At 39.3% G+C, this 22774-nt stretch overlaps 2 protein-coding genes across 3 annotated transcripts; one reads left to right on the forward strand and one right to left on the reverse strand.

Annotated features, from left to right (window-relative positions):
• Positions 1 to 269: 269 nt before the first annotated feature.
• Positions 270 to 10537, reverse strand: ela3l (elastase 3 like). The gene is made up of 8 exons (XM_017709661.2): positions 10420 to 10537; positions 6312 to 6400; positions 5604 to 5701; positions 4924 to 5052; positions 4400 to 4536; positions 3017 to 3162; positions 1297 to 1449; positions 270 to 333 (listed from the first exon to the last, which is right to left on the reverse strand). The coding sequence occupies exons 1-8, from the start codon at positions 10457 to 10459 to the stop codon at positions 316 to 318; spliced, it is 810 nt and encodes a 269-aa protein (XP_017565150.1). The 5' UTR covers positions 10460 to 10537; the 3' UTR covers positions 270 to 315.
• Positions 10538 to 13284: 2747 nt separating this feature from the next.
• On the forward strand, positions 13285 to 22482 carry bco2l (beta-carotene 15, 15-dioxygenase 2, like). Of its 2 annotated transcripts, none has more exons than XM_037531919.1 (12): positions 13285 to 13436; positions 16147 to 16321; positions 16471 to 16682; positions 16950 to 17065; positions 17748 to 17850; positions 18410 to 18502; positions 18599 to 18759; positions 18964 to 19131; positions 20396 to 20530; positions 20618 to 20800; positions 21586 to 21696; positions 22203 to 22482. In XM_037531919.1, the coding sequence occupies exons 1-12, from the start codon at positions 13370 to 13372 to the stop codon at positions 22317 to 22319; spliced, it is 1641 nt and encodes a 546-aa protein (XP_037387816.1). In that variant the 5' UTR covers positions 13285 to 13369; the 3' UTR covers positions 22320 to 22482. The 2 variants fall into 2 exon arrangements, with proteins under 2 accessions (XP_037387816.1, XP_017565149.2); XM_017709660.2 differs by having other exon boundaries at positions 13286 to 13436; positions 18371 to 18502.
• Positions 22483 to 22774: the final 292 nt, after the last annotated feature.

Here is a 22774-nt window from a genome sequence, read left to right on the forward strand (position 1 = left end):
CATTTATATAGATGTCAGTTTTTTCCTTCATTCCTCAATAAAAAGTTGCAATGGCTGAATGTTGGTCAAGTGGACAATCATTTTATGTTTATTTTTATGTTATATTTATCCTACTGAGCCAAAAATTAACACTGTGCCAACTAACCTTGTTCTTGTTTAATATTTGGGGTTGATGTTAGGCTTAGTGTTTAGAATGTGTGTGTGTGTGTGTGTGTGTGTGTGTGTGTGTGTGTATCTGAGAGAGACAAAGAGAGTAATAGCACAACTGGAACTTTTTAAAAGCATTTATTGAAATTATTTCATGCTTGTTCCACTTTAGTTTTTTAGCATAACCTAAAAAAATAGAAAAAAAAACCTATTAGCTATATTCACCATATAGAAGCATCACACAAGAAAATATTGAAATATTAGTTATAATGTCATAATAGACCAATGGCATATGAAATGTAAGAAAAATATACAAAATATTTACAAAATGCTTCCTTTTAGGTATGATCATTATACACAAGCATTATTTAAGAAAATATTTCATCATTAGTGAAAATTATTAATAAATTTTTAGCTAAACATATTATAAATCAGCATTACACATGAAATTGATTTTATTATTCGCTGCACATTATTTTCTGTACACCAGCATAGTATTAAAATGTATATAATAACAATATTATTATCAATATTTTATTATTAGTTATATTTCTTATACAGCAGCACCATATAAAATGTTTTTTATCAGCTATAATTATTATGTACTACAATAAATAGTCATAAATAGTTAAATATTTAAAACATAATTAGTAAAATGGCAGATTTATATTTACAAATTATAAGCTATATTTGTTGTATAATATGCATTAACTAAAAAATAGCCATATTTGTTGTATAGCAATCTCACGAGAATCCCATAAGTAATTATTTTAGCTATAGTTAATGTTATATATCAAAATAGTTCATTAGCACATTAATTAATGAAATAGCAACATTTTATTAGCTATATTTGTTTAGTAGCAGCTTTATGTAAAAACATACTTAGCTACATGTCTTACTTATGTGCATTATATGAAATTCAAATATTCCTTCATTCATATAAGATAATATTAATTATATTCCTTCAGGCTGTGCTGTACTTTGTAATTCTCAGTGAGGTTCTAAAGTTCTCAGTGTGGCTCTAGAATGTATCTAGCAGTAATCGAGCAGATGCTGCTGCTACATTAATAGATTTCTAGGTGGAGCGATATTACAGTCACGCTGCTACAACAGCACTGAGTGCTCTCAAACAGTCACTGCAGACGTTACCTGGTCGATCCAGTCATTGAAGGCAGACACACGGGTGAAGACGGTGGGCTTCTTCTCATAGTTGCAGCCCAGGCCTGAGACAAAGCTGGCAATACCGTGGACCTCCCAGACACCCTCAGAGTTCTTACAGTTCAGAGGACCACCAGAGTCACCCTGCAGGACAGATGAGTTTAACATTAGCTTCAAATAAAGTAGATGGCTGGACAGTTACTGTAGAATAGGTACAGTATATTTATTATTATCTTTAAGGAAGCAAAATTTCATCCATCCACTTAAAATTGAAAATGGTCAGAGATGGTACTTCCAAAGCCAAAAGGGAATTTTTGACAAAAAACAAGGAATAAACAGGCCTAAATGGAATGTCAAAATGAAAGACTTTACAAATAATTTCAGTGGTGATGAAAGTAAGATATAGTGATTAAAAACACTGCATGTTCCCTTCACTCTCATGTGCCATTCAGTGTAGATGTGTTTAAACAGTTTGAGCTGTAGTAGATCAACAGTGAAAGTACCAGCCATTGGTACCACTACAAGTTCCATACTTTAAAACACACCATCCTCCCTTGATACGCAGAATACAGCAAAACATGAGAAGCAGAGAGGAAAGTTCCAGCCAGTCTGCTAACACCATCTGCAGCCACAGGTGTGAAAAGACTGGAAAAATTGACAAACACCAGAGCCGAAGTATGAAGTTTGACTACAAAATAATGAGATTGCCTTGGAGGGCCAACTGTGCTCTGCATCAAGGACATTGGATTTTGTGTGGCACATATAGTAACTGTATAGTATACTGTACATTTTATTTTATGTTGTCATTGATCATCAGCTTTTTCGATGTTCAGTTTTTGTTTTGAATAAGGCTTTTCTTTTCAGTGAATCACTGATAACTACAGTATATTTTATAATTTGTAAATAGATTATTATTATTATTAACTTACAGGGCAAAGTCTGTGAACAAACTTTAGGTTGGCTGGACAAAGCTGCTGCTATGGAATACCAGTTGGTTGCTAAGGTGTTGCTAGGCTGTTGCTATGGAATCCCAGGTGGTTGCTATGGTGTTACTAGGCCACTGCTATTGTATCCCAAGTGTTAAGTTAAGTTAAGTTGTTCCTAGGCCATGCTATGGTGTATAGGAGGTTGCAACGTGTTGCTTGACCTTTGCTATGTCCTTGCAAGTGGTTGCTAAGGTGCTGCTAGGCCACTGCTATTTAAACCCAGGTGGTTGTTAATATGTGTGTGCATAATGCATAATGTCTGTGAGATTTTGTGACATTTGTGGCAGTTAATTTAGAATTTTCAACAAAAAAATCATCTTTGAACAAAGTTTTTTACAGGAAGGCCATACATGCGAACAGTCCCAAAAGCAAAAGCACATTTTTTTCAATATAGGCTGTACGATCCTTTCATTTCATAGTTCTAGCTTGAAAACTGCAGTCGGTAAAACGATTAGAATAGCTTGACTACAGTATACTTCTTAATCATTTAACAACTCCATGCTGTTCTCAAACAGTATGAAACATAAATATTTTAAAAATAATATAAAATAAGAAATCATGAACAAGTGATTCTAATCTTCTGAATGTAACTGTACACGGAGAGTAGTTTCATATTGATTCTGTACATGACTATCAAACACACTGGGACTTTGACACTGATGTTAATCAGTACTGACAGTGCTACAAAGCCACAGCTACTGAAAGCGTTGAGTGCTGCCACTCACATTGCAGCCACCAACGATGCCATCTCCTCCAGCGCACACCATGGTGTCCCTCAGAGCTGGACCCCACCAGTCGAACTTTGTGCAGGTGGCATGGTCCACCACGGGCATCAGAGCCTGCTGGAGCTTGTCAGCAATGGGGCCACCAGCTGAAACAAACCACAGTTCTGTTTAAGCACACTAACTTCTACTGGCTAATGAGCTCTTATAAACATAAGCACGATGAAATGAATATTACAGTGACTAGTGAAATCAGCAAAACTACATTCAACATTAATTTTACCCTGGCAATTCACAGAGCAATGCCTCCCTTCTCTGTCTTCTGTGTTAGCATGAATCAATCATCATGACCAGGAGTTAAATTACCATTTTTGAGGTGGAGGGACCCTATTTTTTCAATGGCTCTCAACAAAGTGGGAACAATAATATTTATTGTATGAGGTATTATAGAGAATATCATGAAGGTGTGATTGTCAATCTGTTTCCATCATACACTGGCAGTATGCTTCAAAAGAAAGCCACGTTTTTAATCTAAACAATGTCCTTTTGGCCACAAAGATGTGGTACAATATGGTAAATGGGCAGTATACTTTAAAAGACAAAAGAGATCGAACTACCAATTAACACCTTGTCGTACGTATATTTAAAAAGAACTTGGTGTACATCTCAGCACCACTAGAAACCCAATTTATGCAGTGATTGATTTGATATCTAGGTGGATACAGCCAAGCTATTGCTCCCATTGGTTAGAACTTCATTAGCTGAACTACAATTTTAGCTTAACTACCAACATAACGAGGAACCAAGGGTGGAATCAACTGATCATTTTTTGATTGTCAATAAGAGGGCCTATTTCTTGAGCAAAAACATCACTCTAGGCCTTCTGGAAATTCTAGATATGTCACTGTTTGTGAATACAGATGGTGGACAGACAAACAGCGACAGCAGCCATAAGCCACTTGAGGCTGTATGTTACTCCACTTCGCGCCATGCCTAACAACACTCTTCCCCGTGATAAAACTGCAGTAACACACAGCATAATACATAATATTAGAACTCTCATAGCACTGCCAGAAGAAATTGGCATTACATTTTTCATTCTCAGCCTAAACTGAAAGCCCAGTTTTAATAGTCATGTTTCATCACTGCATTTCAAACATACTTACTGAATATGACGTGGCTTTAAGACCTATTTTATGCTAATGTCATAGCATGTGGCTGAAATCTGTCACTACCCTAAAACTTTTTTCAGATATAACTTTGATATTCCTCTTGTCTATACGCGTAGCTAATGATTGGTCCCCATCTACACCCAATAACACATCAGAAATGTACACTGTACAATCCTCTGCTTTTGACTGATAAACACATTTTAGCCACACTTACTGAAGATTCTGCCCCAGCCGGTGATGTAGCAGGGGTAGTCATTGGGCAGGATACTTCCAGCGGCAGGTATGCAGGCGAGCTGCACAGTCTCACTTGGGGTCACATGCTCGGACAGCTTAATCAGAGCTATGTCATTCCTGACCACATCGCCATGGAGATGAGTTTACAAACATTTATTTTACAGTATCAGAACAATTAAATTATGATGATTCATGATGACATTGCTTGATGAAATTTTCCTATGTGAGTGGAAATACAAAGTGGGTGTTTCTAATAAAGTGGCCAGTGAGTGGAAGTACAAGGTGGGTGTTTCTAATAAAGTGGCCACTGAGTGGAAGCACAAGGTGGGTGTTTCTAATAAAGTGGCCACTGAGTGGAACTACAATGTTGGTGGTGAAGTTTTGTTCTGACAGTGATTATACATCTATAAACTAAACTGGTACTTTTACTACAATGTACAGCAGATTTCCTGGAATTTACACTAGCTGTTTTTTTATTTACAGTAGTTTTATGGTAGTTCTCACCCAAAGGCCACAAAGATGGGATTCCACTTCTCGTGCACCACAATCGTCTCAGTGCTGATGGCCTTGGACCCAGCCTCCTCCTCCACCAGGTTGTACTTTCCAACATACACGCGGTAGGTATTCTGTGTACTGCATGAATGAAGGGCAGTTAATGCACAAAACAGCTTCATATGTACATCATATCCATATTTATGTATGAAAAAGTTAGAGACGTTATGTTAATTCTGTTTGCTGCTTGTTTACATGCTGTTCGTCATGGATTATTATAGAAATACTTGAGTTAAGTTGTAAGTGTAATACTGTATATATAACTTCATAGATTCATGTGTCTAGATGATGAACAGAGCTATGATTCTAAAATGACAGAGAAAACTGTAGAACATAGAGAATAGATTTCTAATAAAATTAATATCCAGCATGTCTCATAAATATGTATCATTAAATAAGTTCTTGTTGTTCAAAAAACACTTGAAACATTGAATGAAATGTCTAAAAAAATCTTCTGAATCTCCAAAGTGTATAAACTATGAGTGAATACATAAACGACACTTACTAAAATCAAATTAAGCTGCTCTAAACTTTTCAGCTGTAGTGCAAAGGCATCCGTAGTGTTACTGAACAGGCAGGGTTGCTGTAACTGAGCAGCTTCTTTAAAGAAATGAGAAAGTAGAGTGTCGTACTTGATACAGTGAGCAGCAGTCATCACCCAGTTGGTGGCGATCAGGGATCCTCCACAGGTGTGTCTCCACTCTCCATCTCGCAGGTATTGCAGAGAGATCTATGGGGAGGGGGGATGCAATGGGTCAGAAGAATGTTGTAAGAACCATGAGGAGATGATCGATGAGCTGATTTCATTGGGAGATTTTAAAAGTGGAAACAGGGCTGTAATAAAGAGCACATCCACTGATGACACGCTCTCAGAACATCTGCATAATCACACCACTGAGATGTAAACAAAGCCATTCAGAGTGGGTTGGTGTGAGAAATAAGTGGAATTCCCATTTGAGACTTTTTGGGGACCTGAGCTTAGTCTATCTCGCAGCCCCTTCCACATAGTCAGACATTAGGCATTGTCCAGAGGTAAGGCTAAGTTAAGATGTTTCGCAAAACGGACATAAGCTGGAGGCTAACACTAGACTAACAGTAGAATAAACTTAGTCCAATATAAGTGTATTTTTCAGTTAGTTTAACTTTTCCTCCATTTCTAAACTACATGCATTCATGCTCTTGGAGCCCCCTGGTGGCCGAAGCTCTGAACTGCAGCTCCTGAAGCCTGTTGGATTCAAAGAGCCTTGGCTGAAATATCAAGGGGAAAACAGAGACAGAAGAAAATAAGCAAAGAATTACAAAGTGGAAGGACAAGAGTGAATGGACAGAGGCTTACAGACCTGCCAGGGCCAGCTGTGAGGTCTGGCATCCACTCCGTTGACCACACGGGTGGTGATGGGCTCGATGGGGGGAACCCCGCACCCCAGAGCTAGATAGGGAGCGATAGAAGAGTAACATGACTATAGCAGCAAGAATAACTATAAACATATTAACAAAATATGGCACAATGAAGGCACAATGCCCACTCATAGCCCATGTTATTGTTTCATAAACTCTGTCTTCTTAGATGGAGTAGAATAATACAGAGACTTGGCTAAAAATTAACATATAAAGGTTAAAATTACTATATTTAGGCCACAAATTACTATTTTAAGGCAACAAATTACTATACAGAGGCCATGAAGTATTTATTGAAGCCACAAATTACTTAGCAGCCCATAAAGGACTATACTGAGGCCACAAATTATTATACTGGGGACACAAATTAAATTGTGTGTAAATTGTGGCCACACCTTATCAAAGATAATCACCATGTCACGTCAGAGGTCTGTAGAATAAATCTGATGTGTTTGTTTGGCAAAAATTTCAAATTTTCATTTGAAAAACTGGTTTACATAAAATGGACAGAAATGAATGAAACTACATCTCAGCGAATAAAACTGTCTTTGACCCAAAGAGAATTCAGTTCTGAAGAAACCCAAAGACGCCGTCTTGAAATGTCTCTTTTGTTCCATCGACGCCTGCAGTTTATGTTGAGCTGGCGAACTCAGTTGCGTCTGCCGACTCGACTCTAAATGTACATGATTAATTAACTTTTTTCTCATTTGTCAGCGGCGCCATCTCCACATTCAGAACAGACTGTCACGGCAGGGCGCGGCCTGCAGGCGGCGCTGCTGCTGCTGTTTTTAATCCACCGCTGAGCCGTGACGTTGGTGTTTTGTCTCTGTTTAACAAAAACTTCATCCACACAAACTGCGTTTTTGACAATCCCTCAGTCCATGCGAGACCGCAGAAGTGAGTCGAGAGCGCCCCATGAGCGCAACAGCCCAGTGTGGGGCGATAATACCTCATAAACATAACGCCCGAAGCAGAGCAGCGTGAGCGCCTGAGGGAAACTGGAGACCGCTTCACCATTGTCATCAAGTAGGTTTGTTCGTGTGGACTTACGATGAAGGACAAACGCTGCTTCAAGTTATACTTGAGTACAAAGTCAACCGAACCCAGGAGAACGTATGAAGCAGAAATCAGCTTCTTATTCGCATTTCCCCGTTCCACCTTAAATGCCTGGGGGCGCTGCAATGTAACTGCTGCACCAGTTAAGGTGGAACGGGAAAATTCGAACAAGAATTGAATTGAATTGAACCATTTGTCTCTGTGTTTGCACACTGTGAAATTAGACCTCTGCATTTAACCCATACGTGCAGTGAAACACCTGCATACATCCACACTAGTGAACACACACACTAGGGGGCAGTGACCACACTTGCCCGGAGCAGTGGGCATCCCTATCCACGGCGCCCGGGGAGTAATTGGAGGTTAGTCTGTGGTCTGCCCGTCACGAAAACACTGGAAATGGAGGTCTCAAAGATCTCCGCCCTGGACAGCGATGTGGAAAACCTCCATTTTCGGTCACCTATAACCCTGTGTTTGTGTCGACGAGAGACGAAAACGCAGAGAGTAAGGCTTCGCTTACATGGCAGGCAAAAGTGGCCTGAATCTGATTTTCTCACCAAATCCGATTGTTTTGTTTGGCTGTTCACATTGTCTTTTAAATGTGATCTGTATGCGACATCAGTCTGAACAGATCGGCTCCTAAACCGACCCGCCTGCGCAAAAGAACAATACTTCACCAGGTCGGGCCGCCTAGTCCAGAGGTAAACAGTCAAAAGTTAAAATGGTTTCTAATCACTCGCCCAGAACGTTTCTTTAATTTTAGAAAGAATAAGGATGTATCACAAAAAAACAAAGAAATCTTATCTATATATTCCCCCTATTCTACAGCAAACGGATTTTGGGCAGCAGGAGGTGGGCTTTACTGCTAGAGCGTGATTATTCACAGACGACATGAACATACATGAGGTGCCTTTTTAAACTCCTATAACTTGAGTTTTAAAGCTCTTAAAGTTAAAACTGCGGTGTTAAAATGTTTTATGCTGTTCTGTTTTCATCAAATGACTGCATTCTTTTACATAAAAAATGTTTGAGCATTTATAAACTATGATTGTGCTCAAATGCTCCGTTCTATATCAACTCATTTTGGACTCTAGCGCCCTCTAGCGTCAGAAAACCCCGGAAAACATTGCAGAGCGGCAATTCTCCTTTCTACAAGTTCTCTGACCAGACCAAATACAAAGTGAAGCAGTGAGTAGTTTCAGAGTGAATTTAACTCATTGCAACACAAACTGATCACAAATTATGATCAGAGCTGGTGTGTTGATGTTTGTAATCTGTCAACAAAAAAACTTTATTTCTACTTTTTAATTGTATTTACTGCCAGAATCAGGTACAGGCATAAAACCATAAGGCAAGAGCATTGCATTGCAGTCTCTAATACAGAAGAATTTGTTGTTTGGGTTTTTTGAAACTTGAAAATGTTTAATCCAGAGCTTCAATAATGGGTTAGCTTGGTGCTATATGGGATTTTAATCTTAGTTCCAGTTTAAATATGGATATTTTAAGCTTGTAAGAGGCATATAAGTAACATTCTTTACTTTGTATGTCTCAGTTTTTAAGTAACGCTTCATTTAAAGGCTTTGATTTGAAGTCTTAATTTTATTATTGTTGCATAGCCGGTTAGCTTTATGTTGACATACTAGTGAGGAATACAGTTATAAAGAGAATATAAAATGTAAACCAGTTAAAGAGAGTCTGTTAGGGGCTAACAGGGATGTTCAACTAGCTGGTTGCGTGTTAGCTAGCTAGCTGACTTTAGGCTGATGTTATGTTAGACCTAGCTAACATTAGCATCAGCATGTAAGCGAGAATTTTAAGAACATTTACAGATAGTCAGAGTGAACGTGTGACCGGGGTAGAAATAACGTTATTGGCATTTGTTTTCATATTTCTCTTGAGTTTTGAAAGGACACACGGATATTAGCCTGTTAGATTAGACTGATGAGACTGATGCAACGTTGTCAGTACACGACCGCCTGTGTCCGTTTCTCATGGAGGGTTTCTGGATCGAGTTAGTCTGGGTCTTCACTGCAGACCTGTTCGCCCCGGGAGACCCTACCAGGTGCATATTGCTCCCGACGACTTAGCTCTGAAGATCCCTAGACCACACAAGCCCTTCCGCCACGACAAGGCCCTGATCCAGGAGAGGGGTGAAAAAGTCACATATTGCTAATCATTACAGTTTTATCTCTGTAGATGGATATACGAAATTTCTTCAAGCAACGTGGCAGCCTTAAGCATTAATCCTTGAGTTTTTTTTTTTTGTAATCGGAGTTTGATAAAAAATCAACATGTTACTTAGCCTAGGAAAGGAAAGGAGGAGGAAGAAGCTCAAGAAGGTCAGAAGCTGAAGTTTAAGAGAAAGGAGATAGCATTGTTTGACTCTGATACTGTCACCTGATTTGTTCTGGTGTTAGTGGATTGATAGCATTTAAATCATTTTGGATCCTAACGATGATGAGACAGAATTAAACAAATAGTGATATTTTTTACACAATTTTATGTGTATTGCTGCTAAAAGTTAATAAATAAAAAGTTTGGGGCTATTAAAAACTGTCCTGTGGGACCATGTGCTTCCCAGACCCCCCACCTTAGTAAAAGCTTAATAAATCTCTAGAGACACCCCTGGTCTCCAGCTTGTTGATGGTTAGAAACCCTGCACCTCACCAGGCACATTTTGCACCATATTGTTTAAAAGAGTGTCGCATAAAGTTGGAAAAAATGAACAGACCTGTAGGAGATTCTAAAATGACTGAGAAAGCTGTAGAACACGAAAGAGGAAGTTTCAGCTAATGAAATGAGCTCAAAGACCTTGAATTTCAAAAGTGGACTAACTTGGCATTTGACAATAAATGAATATGAATAGATGTATGACTATTTCGATCTGATTTACCCGTAGATCAAATAGTTCCTAAGACTGATAATCAAATCAGAGAGTTGCACCTCTAATTAAACCCTTCAATAAAGTCAGACTCCATGCAGGTGTGTTCTTACCGCTAGCAATGAGCACCGATGCCAAAACAAATGGGAGCATCTTGACTTGGTTCTGCTGACCACCCAGATCTGCTGAGGTGAATTATAAATCCTTCCTTATCAGCTACGCCCAATGTGTCACCACAAATGAAGCCACTGGTCACTCACTGGATGAAAGGAATGCTTTATCTGAGTCTGGGCAGCTGTTTTCCAGGGACATGTTCTCATGGCTACTGGTCATACATAACATGTAGCATAGTTTTGTCTATATTCAGCAGTTTCAGCACTGGAGTATCAGAATTTCCTGGAACTGGATTCAAGAGTTTCTCAGTATATATTTGTTGTGTATTCGCCGCCTTTTTTAAGGTGCCCAATTAACGAATGTTAGAGCTTACTTGTATTTTGTGCACTGCTGACATTCTAAACATGTTTCCCTTTTTCCCACCTTGTTTGTTCAATGAAATTCTATTCTGTTCTATTCTATTCTGTTCTGTTGTATCCTATTGTTCTATTTTACTCCATTCCACCATGATATTGGAATCATATCAATATTGGTTGATAACAATAAAAAATGTAATCAGCATCAGCAGTTTTTACATCTTATAAATGTTCTTGACATTTGACTTGTATATGAAAAATACTGGATATTGGCATCAGCCAGTAATTTCCATATTAGTGCGTCTCTATACTGTATATTTGTGTAGTAGAGTTTCATATAAAGTCTCCGAGTGATTAGTAGTTTGTCACATTGTGAATGTAATTGTTCCAACTAAAGTGCAGCGAGTCGTTTTCTGAAAGCAGATTTGGCTCATTAGCTCGGCTATGGCTGGTCAGCTGTTTCTCAGTTCAGGTCAGCTTGTCTTTGAAGTGTTAGTTTCTGTGTCTGGTAGCCTGACATAGTACATCAAAGCTACTTTTTACACAGTATTTAATCTGTATAGGCCGTGAATCTGAATGTCAGACAGATGTCTTTCTCTCTGTCTTAAGGCAACTGTTTCAATTTCATGTGTTACCGTTTTGTATCTGGATTATGCATTATCTTGGATAAGTCCCAGCAGTGTATCAAAGTGGCTTACACAGTGCACTACAATGATAAATGAGGATTAAATTAAAATAGCGTTTTTAAAACAAGAGGCCTATTTTTTCCAAGGCTGCTGGCTGAACTTTTTCCTGATGCAAAACATTAAAGGCGCAGTGTGTAAGATTCAGGGAGATCTTTTAGCAAAAATGCAGTGTTTTCATTAGTGCAATATCACCTGTAACTAAGAATCATGATTTCATTTGTTAGAATGAGCCCTTCACATCTACACAGAGAGCGAGTCCTCTACTAGCAGAAAGCCAAAGTGACACCAAAGTTGTCTGTTTTCTTCTAGACAGGTAATTTGGTGTGCCAATCTAAAAGCAATGCGGCCACTATAGGTCCTACTACGCGCTTGGAAAGGGAGGAGTGAGAGAGAGGTTCTGCAACCTCACCACTAGATGCCACTAAGTCTTACCCACAGCACGTTTAATGCTGTTGAAATCAGCCAGCATTCTTATTAATATTATATGGCAAAGCTAGCTGTCTATTATTCAGATAAAAACTGATTGAATTTGGGAGAGATTTGGCAGAGATATTCACACCTCAATTCATGCAAGTTTGAATGGAATCTTGAGTCTCTGAGGTGCAAATTTTAGTTTAGTCACAAAAGTAATTCTCTTCTGAAACCTGTCAGGTTAAACACAGCTTCAAATAATGAACCTTTTATTGTGTAAAAACCTTTAGTCTTAAGATCAGACCTCTAGTGCCACATGCAGTAAATGTGTATAAAGGAGAGAGGAAAAGCAAAAGCAAAAGAGTTAAAATAAAGGGATTTTAACTTTAAAAATTTAAGCTTGGTTTGCTGACAGCTTCAGCTGTTACAACTAGTTTGCTAGCTTGCTCACTTGCCTGATCATATACTGTGGTTATATATCTGGCTGGCAGTGAAGTGCCTTAACATTATTAACAGCCTGTAGTGCTGTGTTTGCCCACCACTCGCCTTAACCCTGCGTTTTTTATCAGCTGTATTAGAGGTTGAAGCAAACTAAAGATATGCCTTTCATATTTGCACACTGATATAACCAATATATTTTGTAAGACACATTTTGTCCACAGTGTACTGTATGTACATAATAGATTTGCCCCACCCAGGGTACAAATGTAACATGGTATGTGCTGTGAATGTGCAACCCCGTGCATTAGTAGTGCATTTTCCAGTCTTTGTTAGTTATTCTGACCCTGTACCTCGACTGACTGACCACTTTATTAGAAACCTCTCCTTGTAGATCCATCTTGCTCATGTACAGTTAGATGCACTACAGTTGATGCACTATTTGTGCTTCGTCATTGGTCACTGTGAGCCTGCTGAGAATGACACACCACACAAATAATATCTGGGCAGCAGTGGTCATATATTGGTCCCTTTCCATTGATAAATGGCTTAGAGGGAGGCTGATAAATAGAGCAGATGGACTAGATGAACAGATGGACTACAATATATACAAATTGCACTTATATGGTAGGTGTTTCTGGTAAAATGGCCAATGTGTAAAGGTAGGTGTTTCTAACAAACTGAAAGTGAGTTTTGTATCTAAAGACTGGTGTTTCAGTCGGTGAGACCATCTAAAACATGAATTCAGCTACAACCAACACTTGACTGAATTAGACTGATTGGCTACGTGTACACAAGTACAAAGAAGACAAAAGCCACAGAAAGGGTGTTTATCTCTCAACTACAGGTCAATCACAGGTCAGCCTCAGCCACGGTAGCAATTACAAAAGCAGTATAAAAGTACAGTGTGTTATCAGCAGATAGTTGGGAGTATGTTGAATAACTGGGACTGTGTCCAGGGTTCAGCATTCTGTAGAGATGGCAGGTCCCCACCCCCTTCATGTGCTTATTTGTAAATATACTGTCATTTTATTGGAGCTGCCATTTCAAGTGTGTGCATGTGTAGGACTTTGTCATCTGCAACCATGTCCGACCCAACCAAGAAGCCTGAGCCCAAAATGGCAGGTAAGTCAACGTAGGCATAAAGTTATCATTTTAGGAAATTTTCTTACCAAGTCATATTTCAATTTTAGTGTGTGGCTTAGTCAGTTGCCTAATAACATGCTTTGTTCTTGTTCATACACAAGATATTTTGGTAAATGAATCCTTAATATCTTGTTCTAAATCCTACACATTCACATTGAGGAGACCCCTCTTAATTGAGTTCAAGGCTTTCAGTCACACTCATTGCTAACAGGTGTATAAACTCAAGCACATAGCTATGTAATCTCCATTGATAAACACTGGCAGTAGAATAGGTCGCACTGAAGAGCTCAGTAACTGTCACAGGATGCCACCTTTGACACAAGTCCATTCGTGAAATTTCTGCCATGGTAGGTCTGCTTTGGTCAACTGTAACTGCCACAAAGTGGTACATAAACACTCTGAGTGAAGCTGCGGAAGAATGTAGAACGTAAAAATCGACAGTACTCAGTCATAGCTGCACTAAATAGATCACTATGTGCAATGCCAAGCATCATTTGGAATGGTGTAAAGCACACCGCTACTGGACTCCGGAGCAGTGGAATTGTGTTTTCTGGAGTGATGAATCATGCTTCACTATCTGGCAGTCTGATGGATGAATCTGAGTTTGGAGGACACTTTCTACTGGGAAAAAAGTGCCAACAGTAAAGTTTGGTGGAGGAGGGATAATTGTCTGTGGCTGTTTAGTGTTTAGGTTTAGCCCCTTAATTCCGGTGAAGGGTACTGTTAATGCTACAGCATACAAAGACACTTTAGGCAATTATATGCTTCCAACTTTGCAACAGCAGTTTGGGGAAGGCCCATTCCTGTCCTGGGGTGACTGAGCCCCTGAGCTCCTGGTTTGGGGGGCGTGTTGCGTTATACAAACATTAGGACATACAGTGTGAACATACAGTCATTTCCAGGATCACAATTGCATTTAGTCAATTTAGTCAGCCTGCTTTATACTTCCTCTACACCTACTTGCTCACCCATAATGATCTGATTGTGTACTGTAAGACAAATAATATGACTGCTATCTGCTTAGCACTTGTCGTACATATAGAAAACAGGTTAAATCATGTCAGAGCCATGCGATTAAGAGGCCTTTACATCATATGTCGTAATGTCTGCCCATCACTTACATAATTACCAAGTTCACCCACTGGTCAAGGTCTTGAACTTGAACTAAAAGAGTTTGTTCACTGTCGTCTGTTTTTAGAAGCCATTTCAAATTAAAATGCCAGTCAGAAACAGAGAAATAGATTCTTTCCAATAGACCACCAGTATATGTGATGGATGTTTCAATATGTATATTTTCAAGATGGCACATAGATAGAACAGCTCTGCAAGTGCCGGTTAACCATGTCAAAACTGTGAAGCCCAGGTAGTCTGTACTCACAGTGTTATCAAGAGGACTGAGTGGAGTTTTAGTTAATCATTCACTCTGAGCTTTAGGTGAATTGCATCAGCTCAAAGTCCCAAAGCAATGGGAGCCAATCTACTCCTGTTGTCAAGACAAGCCTTTTCATGAAACTCCCAAGTTGTTATTATTACGTCAAAAGAATATTTGAGGATTTTGAGGACAATAATCCCTTCCATTTACATTGCACAAGAGCAGTAATAAAGCTTTGTTGATTAAGCCATCATGAGCCAAGTATGCATCAGAAATCCAGCTTTAATTTTTTTTTTTTTTTTTTTATTAACTTCAGCTTCTGATCTTAATAAGCTACGAGTGCATGGACAAGGCTGTGTCTGAGATTTCTGGGGGGGAAAAAAGGTTAACAGGTTGTACTCATCTAAAACCCCAAATTTAGAGTTACAATATATTTCAATTAACACTAAATACTATTACAATATACTTGAGACAGTGGTAGAAGAGGTCACTTCTTGAAACAACTGAAAACCATTGACACAATCATAACAACCTGAACAATGACTCTTTCTACTTGTGTACCTGTGCTATAAATGACTTAAAATAATGTAACATTTTTAAGTGAGATTGATAAAGATGGTTATTATTAAAGTAAACATAATCTTACACTCACAGTGCTTTTGCAGGACAAATTATGTTATCAGAGAAAAAAATTTATTTATTGCCTTGGTATGAGAGAATTTCACCTCTTAAGATTTTTTTTCTCTCAGAGCTAATGTTATCTCTATTACATGAGTTATCCAGACATTCAAATTTAAGAAATAATTGAAATTAATAACAAGCTCTAAATTTCTGAATTTTGTTGCGCTACAGTTTCTCATTACTTTGAAAGAGATTTTTGTCAGTTTGCTGTAAAGCTTGTCCAACATGGCAACTAAGGCTAGAAACAAGCATGGGCTGTGCAGCATGGATAGATCAACTAGGATCAAACCCCTTGGTTTGGGTAAGATATGTAAGACTGTACTCTCTAGCTAAAAACACTGTTTGTCAAGAATTAGCTTGCTGATGTCAAACGAGGTGAATTCATAAATGGTGTTCAGTTTTATTTTATGAATCTGATGCAAATAGTGCATAAAAATAATCTTTAGCTTGATACCACTGCAATGAATTCTATGCACTTTGTACTGTACATGCTATGTGGTCCGGTGCGTCCAGTGTGCTTTGGCCTTCAGACGAAGGAAATCGCTAATCTCCACAGAGCTGTGGCCTGAAATGAAGCCAGTTTGACTTACCTGATCTGGACCTAGTACAATAGTCTCCCCCTCCTTTAAAATCCAGCAGACCCTAAGAAGCGTCCTCTGGCCCACGGTCTGGAGAGTGTTGCCACATTACTGACTTCAGTGGAGGAGACTCCAGAGCCCATTCCAACAGTGATAAAAGGAAATATCCCTTCCTGGATCAATGGCAGCTTCCTGCGCAACGGACCTGGCAAGTTTGAATTTGGTGAAAGCAGGTATGAAATCATGGCCTTAATATTATATGTATACTATAATTTAATGCTTTCTTAAGAAGGTTGTTAATTAAGATTGAAGGTTTAATTCTTTCTTAATAAGTTAAGAATAGGTCTGTTTATATGTGGGTACACCTGCCACTTCTTCTCAGGTTCAATCATTGGTTCGATGGCATGGCTCTGATGCACCGCTTCCACATCTGTGATGGTCAGGTGACCTACAGCAGCCGTTTCCTGCGCAGCGACTCCTATGTGCAGAATCTGGAAAAGAACCGTATTGTGGTGTCGGAATTTGGCACATTGGCCATGCCTGACCCCTGCAAGAACATCTTCGCTCAGTTCTTCTCCCGCTTCCAGATCCCAAGTACACTTCTAAATGAATTTAAGACAGTCCAGTGGTGATATTCAATAAGATCTATGTTGATCTAGAGTTTGTTTAGGTGTGTAAGATCACCAAGACAGAAAATCTAAGATGGTACTACTATTCTAAACTAATCCACAAATATTAGAGTGCTAAATCAAGAGTAGCTGTGTCTGGGACAGGTCTTGGACTTTCCACGAACCTATGACAAGAGTTGATTTACCATTCAGTACAAAAATTAAACCTGTAATCCTTTGCTCTGGTCTTCAGAAGCCACTGATAATGCTGGTGTGAACTTTGTCAAGTACAAGGGAGATTTCTATGTAAGCACAGAGACCAACTACATGCGCAAAATCGACCCACAGAGTCTGGAAACCAAGGAAAAGGTACAGTGATCAATGGGCCATATGCTAATGTACAATTGCTGAGAGATACTAGTGTTAGCTCCTATATAAATGAATACTGCTTTATGGGAGTTGCTGGTCCTCGATCAGCAACTCTAACACTGAAAACATATTTAAGAGTAAATATTTTTATATGGCCATGCCAAAAAATTAAAAGGACATATAGAAACAACTTGTTAAATAAGGAGGACAACAAGCTAAAAGCTAAAGTTAGCAAGATCGCTACCTGGCTATCTAGATATCGACCTCAGTTTGTCTTTTTTTCCTGGCTAAAAGTGTAAATATTGGCATCCTGGCGTCCTTTTTCTACTGCGTTAAGAATTGACAAGCAAAAACTTACACTAATTCCAACTTGGTTGTATTTATTATCCTATATTGCAGTGGCTACACTAGCAGTCACGATCTGTTTACATCACAAGGATTCTTGTGCACTCACAATTATATAAAATCATAAATTCCGTCAATCCAGTGAGGCTGAAGGACACACTGCCCAGCTGAAATAAGGCAATAATAGTACAAATAACATATTATATGCTAGTTTTGGTATAGAATGGCCCGCTGATATCATACTTATGGTCAGTAAATTCCAAGAATGTGTGCTTGCTTTGTGTGTGTGGTCAGCATAAGAGAAAATTCTAACAATATGTTCCATGTTTGTTGAAAGGTGGACTGGACTAAATATATTGCCGTCAATGCAGCCACAGCCCATCCACACTACGACCGTGAAGGTGCAACGTACAATCTGGGAAACTCATATGGAAGACAAGGTGCATTAATCAATACCATTTTACCCAAACTAGAACTGCCTAACTACGTTATTCTTGATCAGGCTATTGTATTGAGCTTAAAAGCAAATTTTTTACCCCAAATGGGTTCTGAAGTTTGCTTCCTTAATTTTGCCTTTTAGCTAATAACTTATAGCCACCCCTTAGCATCATGTAAACCGCATGCCTAAAAATGGACTAATTTCAGCCTCATGTTGACCTGTTAAGTCAAATAGGCTTGCTTATGTCATTATTACTACTGTATAACATACCATAATGTATAAAAACTGACAAAAGTACATTAGCAGTAGTACCAAACCAAAGAAGCAAACTTCAGACGTCAAACATGTCTTGGCTTTTGAACCACATTGGGGTAAATTTTCCAAACCATTTCTTTAATCAAGGGCTTCTTCTTCTTTTACAGAGAGAGTATCTTGGTGAGGTGTTGATGAGGGCTACATGTTGAACTAGGTTAAGTTTGTTTTGTGTCCTTTATCTCAACGTATCTGTGCTTTCTTTGAAGGCTACTTCTATAATATTATTCATGTTCCTCGTGGTGAAGGGGGGACAGATGGCGCTGATCTCAATGGTGCCAAGATCCTTTGCTCCATTCCAGCTGCCAGTTCAAGGAAGCCATCCTACTACCACAGCTTTGGTACACAGTCAATCATCAATCAGTCTTCAGTCACCCTGATGAATCAATTGGATCTTTTTATCAATCTGTCTAATCTATTTTGCTTTGCCTTCACAGCATTGTCAGAGAATTATGTGATCTTCATTGAGCAGCCAATCAAGCTGGACTTGCTGAAGTTCATGCTGTACAGAGTTCTGGGCAAGGGCTTCCATGAGGTCATGTCCTGGGAGCCCCAGCTGGAGACTGTCTTTCATGTGGTTGACCGACGAACAGGCCAGGCATGCCAATGCTTTTTTTTTACACCAATGGTGTCCAATCCACAAAGGGCCTACGAAGGTCCAAGCTTTAAGCCATTATTCTGTTTATGTCTCTACGTTAACACTCAACATTCAGTCCACTGCTGAAGATGCATGGAGTATATGATATAAGGTCTTCTCAGACATTGATTAGTTACTCATTACTTTCTTTTCTCTTTTCTGCAGCTCAGCAAGACGAGGTACTACACCAATGCCATGTTTACCCTTCACCAGATCAATGCCTATGAGGACAACGGTTATCTTATCATGGACATGTGTTGTGGAGAGGATGGCAGTGTGATCGGAAACTTCACACTGGAGAACCTGAAGGCAGCAGGAGAAGAGATGGACAAGGTAGTCAATGGCTTCCATGGCAGCTGACCTAGGGCCTGGCAGGTCATGTCAACTCTATCTATGAAAAAAAAAATATTCAAAAGCCTCTATTTAAGGCCTTGAGAGGGGCGCAACCGCCTAAGCATTGGTCTTATCATTAGGAGATTGAAAGTTCGATCCTTAGTGTTGCTACAGCCATCTGTGGCCAGGTGTCCAAGACAGCACAACTGGCCTCACTCTCTCTGGGTGGATTGGATGGCCCTCCCTTTTCCCCCATTACTCAACGCTGGTCAGCGCAGGCGTCTGTTAGCTGATGTAACAGAACTGGTGGTTGCCGCTTTCCTCTGAGCGCGTTTGGCTGTCCAAGGATGTTGTGTGAGCAGCAGTTCGAAAAGATGCGGTGGCGCTTCACAGGACTCAAAGGAAGCCTGTGCTTGCCTTCACCCCCCTAGCACTGGTGGCATCATGTGATTGGGGGAGTCCTAACTAGCGGGCGGAATTGAAGACGTGTTTAAAATGGGGGAAAAAAATTTCTTTAAGTTTTGGCCTGGCAGATTCTAAAACACATCTTACGTATGGAGTTTAATTGCTTAGAATGCCCAGAATTACTAAGCTGAAATATTAACTGGGTGTAAATGAAACACGAAGAGTAATGGACTATTTTTGGACTATTCATTTTATATCAGGGTATATTTAAAGCAGCTCTACAAAAGATTTTACAAATCAGTGTCTGTGTGCTGCTGCAAATCATCCTATACATCCTGAAATAATAATTCAAAAGTGTTGGGCCTCTTTGCATATTCAATGTTTAGGTCTCAATTGAAAAATCAGCATTATTCTGGTGAAGATATAATGACAGAAGGAGATAATTTACACACATCCTCAGAAGAAACGTCCTACACCAAGTTTTTACTGAGTTCTCACTGAATTCTCCTTCAACATGCTCACAATCATCAGATGTATCAGGGAAGGTGTCTGAAGAAAGTACCCATTTCCACCAGAGGAGTCTCCAAATCCTTAAAACTCACATAGTGCAGCTTTAAGATGTGTTTTAGAGCCTGCTGGTTCGAAACTTAAAAACCTCACAGATAAAAACGATCTGGTGCATTTGGTTTTTGCATGAATTCTTTCATGATGTGACCTTCCAGACAGTAAGCATATTAGCTTGGAATGAGCCTAATGCTAGAGCCATAAGTGTTTACAGTGTTTTAACTGCTGCTGTAAATTCATAATTGTTTTAACATTTGACTCTAAAAAGTAAAACACGTCTCTGTTGCTTTGGCAGTTTTACAGTTCTTTGTGCACAATCTTGCCTTGGCGATACGTGCTGCCTCTGGAGGTAAAGGAAGAAGAACCAAATGACCAAAACCTCATCAACCTACCGAACACCACCGCCACAGCCATGAAAACAACAACTGGGGTGAGAGAGAAAGAATAACAAGTGATGTAACCCAAAAACCTACAGCCAGTGCGTACAACCTCTGCTATTTTTTTTCCATACAAAAAGGTTTTCTGCACACATGAGAATCTCTACAATCACGATCTCTTGGAATATGGCGGCCTGGAGTTTCCGCAAATCAACTACACTCACTACAACGCTCGCCCTTATCGCTACTTCTATGCCTGCGGCTTTGGACATGTGTTTGGCGATTCTTTGCTTAAGATGGACCTTGAAGGAAAAAAGCTGAAGGTATGAATCTCAGAGCTTTATATTAAGAAATACATGGCATTTTTGTTGGACTATCAATGGGGGCTTTCTACAAATGATTGATTATTAAACAGTACATTATTTTTAGTCAATTTTCACTTAATACAGTCATCATGCTTGTTGTAATTAAGCTCTGCAAGTATTGTAATAATACTCTTAAAAGTTGATTTGATTGCCAACAAAAAGGGTTAAAATCTTCAAAGGACTGAAGGAATTTTGTCAGATCAGTGTTTTTTCCTCTCATCTAGGTATCTAGGCAGATAGAGCCAAGTGAGCTCTCCCATTGGTTAGGCCGTCAGGAGTCAGACTGAAGGCCTTATACGTTAGAGTAACCAACAAAATAGTCTAGGATGATGTAACCAATGAATAGTCATGTGACCCTGAAGGACGGTACATAGCAATACATATTGCATAGTATGCTATTTTCTGCACAGCCCAGGTTTCAGTATTTGAAGCAGTCAGCTTCAAATAAAAAATATAAGACATCTTTTACCAGCTTTAAATGTCTGTTCAAGCTATAATGGCCAAAAATGTTAATATGCACTAGCGTTAGCTTAGCACTAACGTATTTTTACAAGTCCCATAAGGGCACTAGCCGAAATTAGAGGTTGGTTTTGTTCCTAGAGCTAATAGTCACAGATAATAGCCACCATTTTCTTATTAAACTCTCTTTAGCCTCTCATTGTTGACCCACAGTCATGGGTCCTCCTTACCGTTCCCTGTCGATCATCAATGTAAGTTGAACTATCAGTCGCTTTCTTTGGCAGGTGTGGCGCCATCCTGGTCTGTTCCCATCAGAGCCTGTGTTTGTTCCAGCACCAGATGCCAAAGATGAAGACGATGGTGTGGTCATGTCAGTCGTCGTCACACCAAGAGAGGTGAGTCAGTGATGTGAAAAGTGATGGAGTACAAATTTCTCCACTACCTCCAGTACCTCTGTCAGTGTATGTGTATTATTTGAAATTGTATCGTATTTCATGCCAACTGGCATCTCACTAGACCTCCCACCCTTCAAATCACATGTGGTGAGCCCATGTTGCAGGTGGGAAGCAACTAGCTTGGCTAGCTAACTAGCCATAGCTAAATGGCCACTTTTACTGCTTCATTTGTATTTTTATTTTTTGAGAATAACAAACATAGAAGCAGTTTGTTAAACTTAAAACTGTGGCTTACGTATTTTATTGCAAGTGCTTGTTAGTTAGCATATTTGGCTAATGCAAGGTTTTGGGCAGATAGCTAATAAACAAACAAGCAAGCAAATTATCTCTTAAAATATTTTTTACTATTGCTTTTCACTGAAGTACGTCCGAAATGTAGGTCTGCCAGGACACATTTTAGAACACACATACGTCTGATATTATCTTGTATTTCTACACTTGTGTAGAGAAAGAGCTCCTTCCTCCTGGTTCTCGACGCTAAGACGTTCACAGAACTGGGCCGCGCTGAGGTGCCAGTGGACATCCCTTTTGGCACTCATGGACTGTTCAATGAGATGGGCTGAAGTCAGAGATGTATGCGGCCACAGAGATGTATATGAGACAACGTTAGAAATGTAACACAATACATTATATGTATTACAATTTGTACTATCTAGAACCTAGTAGAGATTCAATGAGCAAAGAGAAATCTGTTTAATAAACTTATTAATCTGTGTCATTGAAAAATGTCTGACTTGTGAGCAAAAGTTTGTGGGCCCTGTCAAACTACTGTGAAGCATGGTGGAGGGAGTATAATGGCGGGCTGCTTTACTGCTAAACAGCCTGCATTCATGAAGGCAGTGGTTCCCAAACCTGTTGTGTTCATTTTTTATGGCATGCAATGAAAAAGTGTTCACACACTTTCTCCACCAAAGGCGTTTACCTCTCTGATTAACATATATTTCAACATGATTCTCATTCCAAAGAAGTAAGCCAATATTGTCAGGCCTTTGATTACCATAGTGCGAGTTTATAATCA

The sequence above is a fragment of the Pygocentrus nattereri genome, chromosome 20, assembly GCF_015220715.1.
Source record: "Pygocentrus nattereri isolate fPygNat1 chromosome 20, fPygNat1.pri, whole genome shotgun sequence".
NCBI lineage: Eukaryota > Metazoa > Chordata > Actinopteri > Characiformes > Serrasalmidae > Pygocentrus > Pygocentrus nattereri.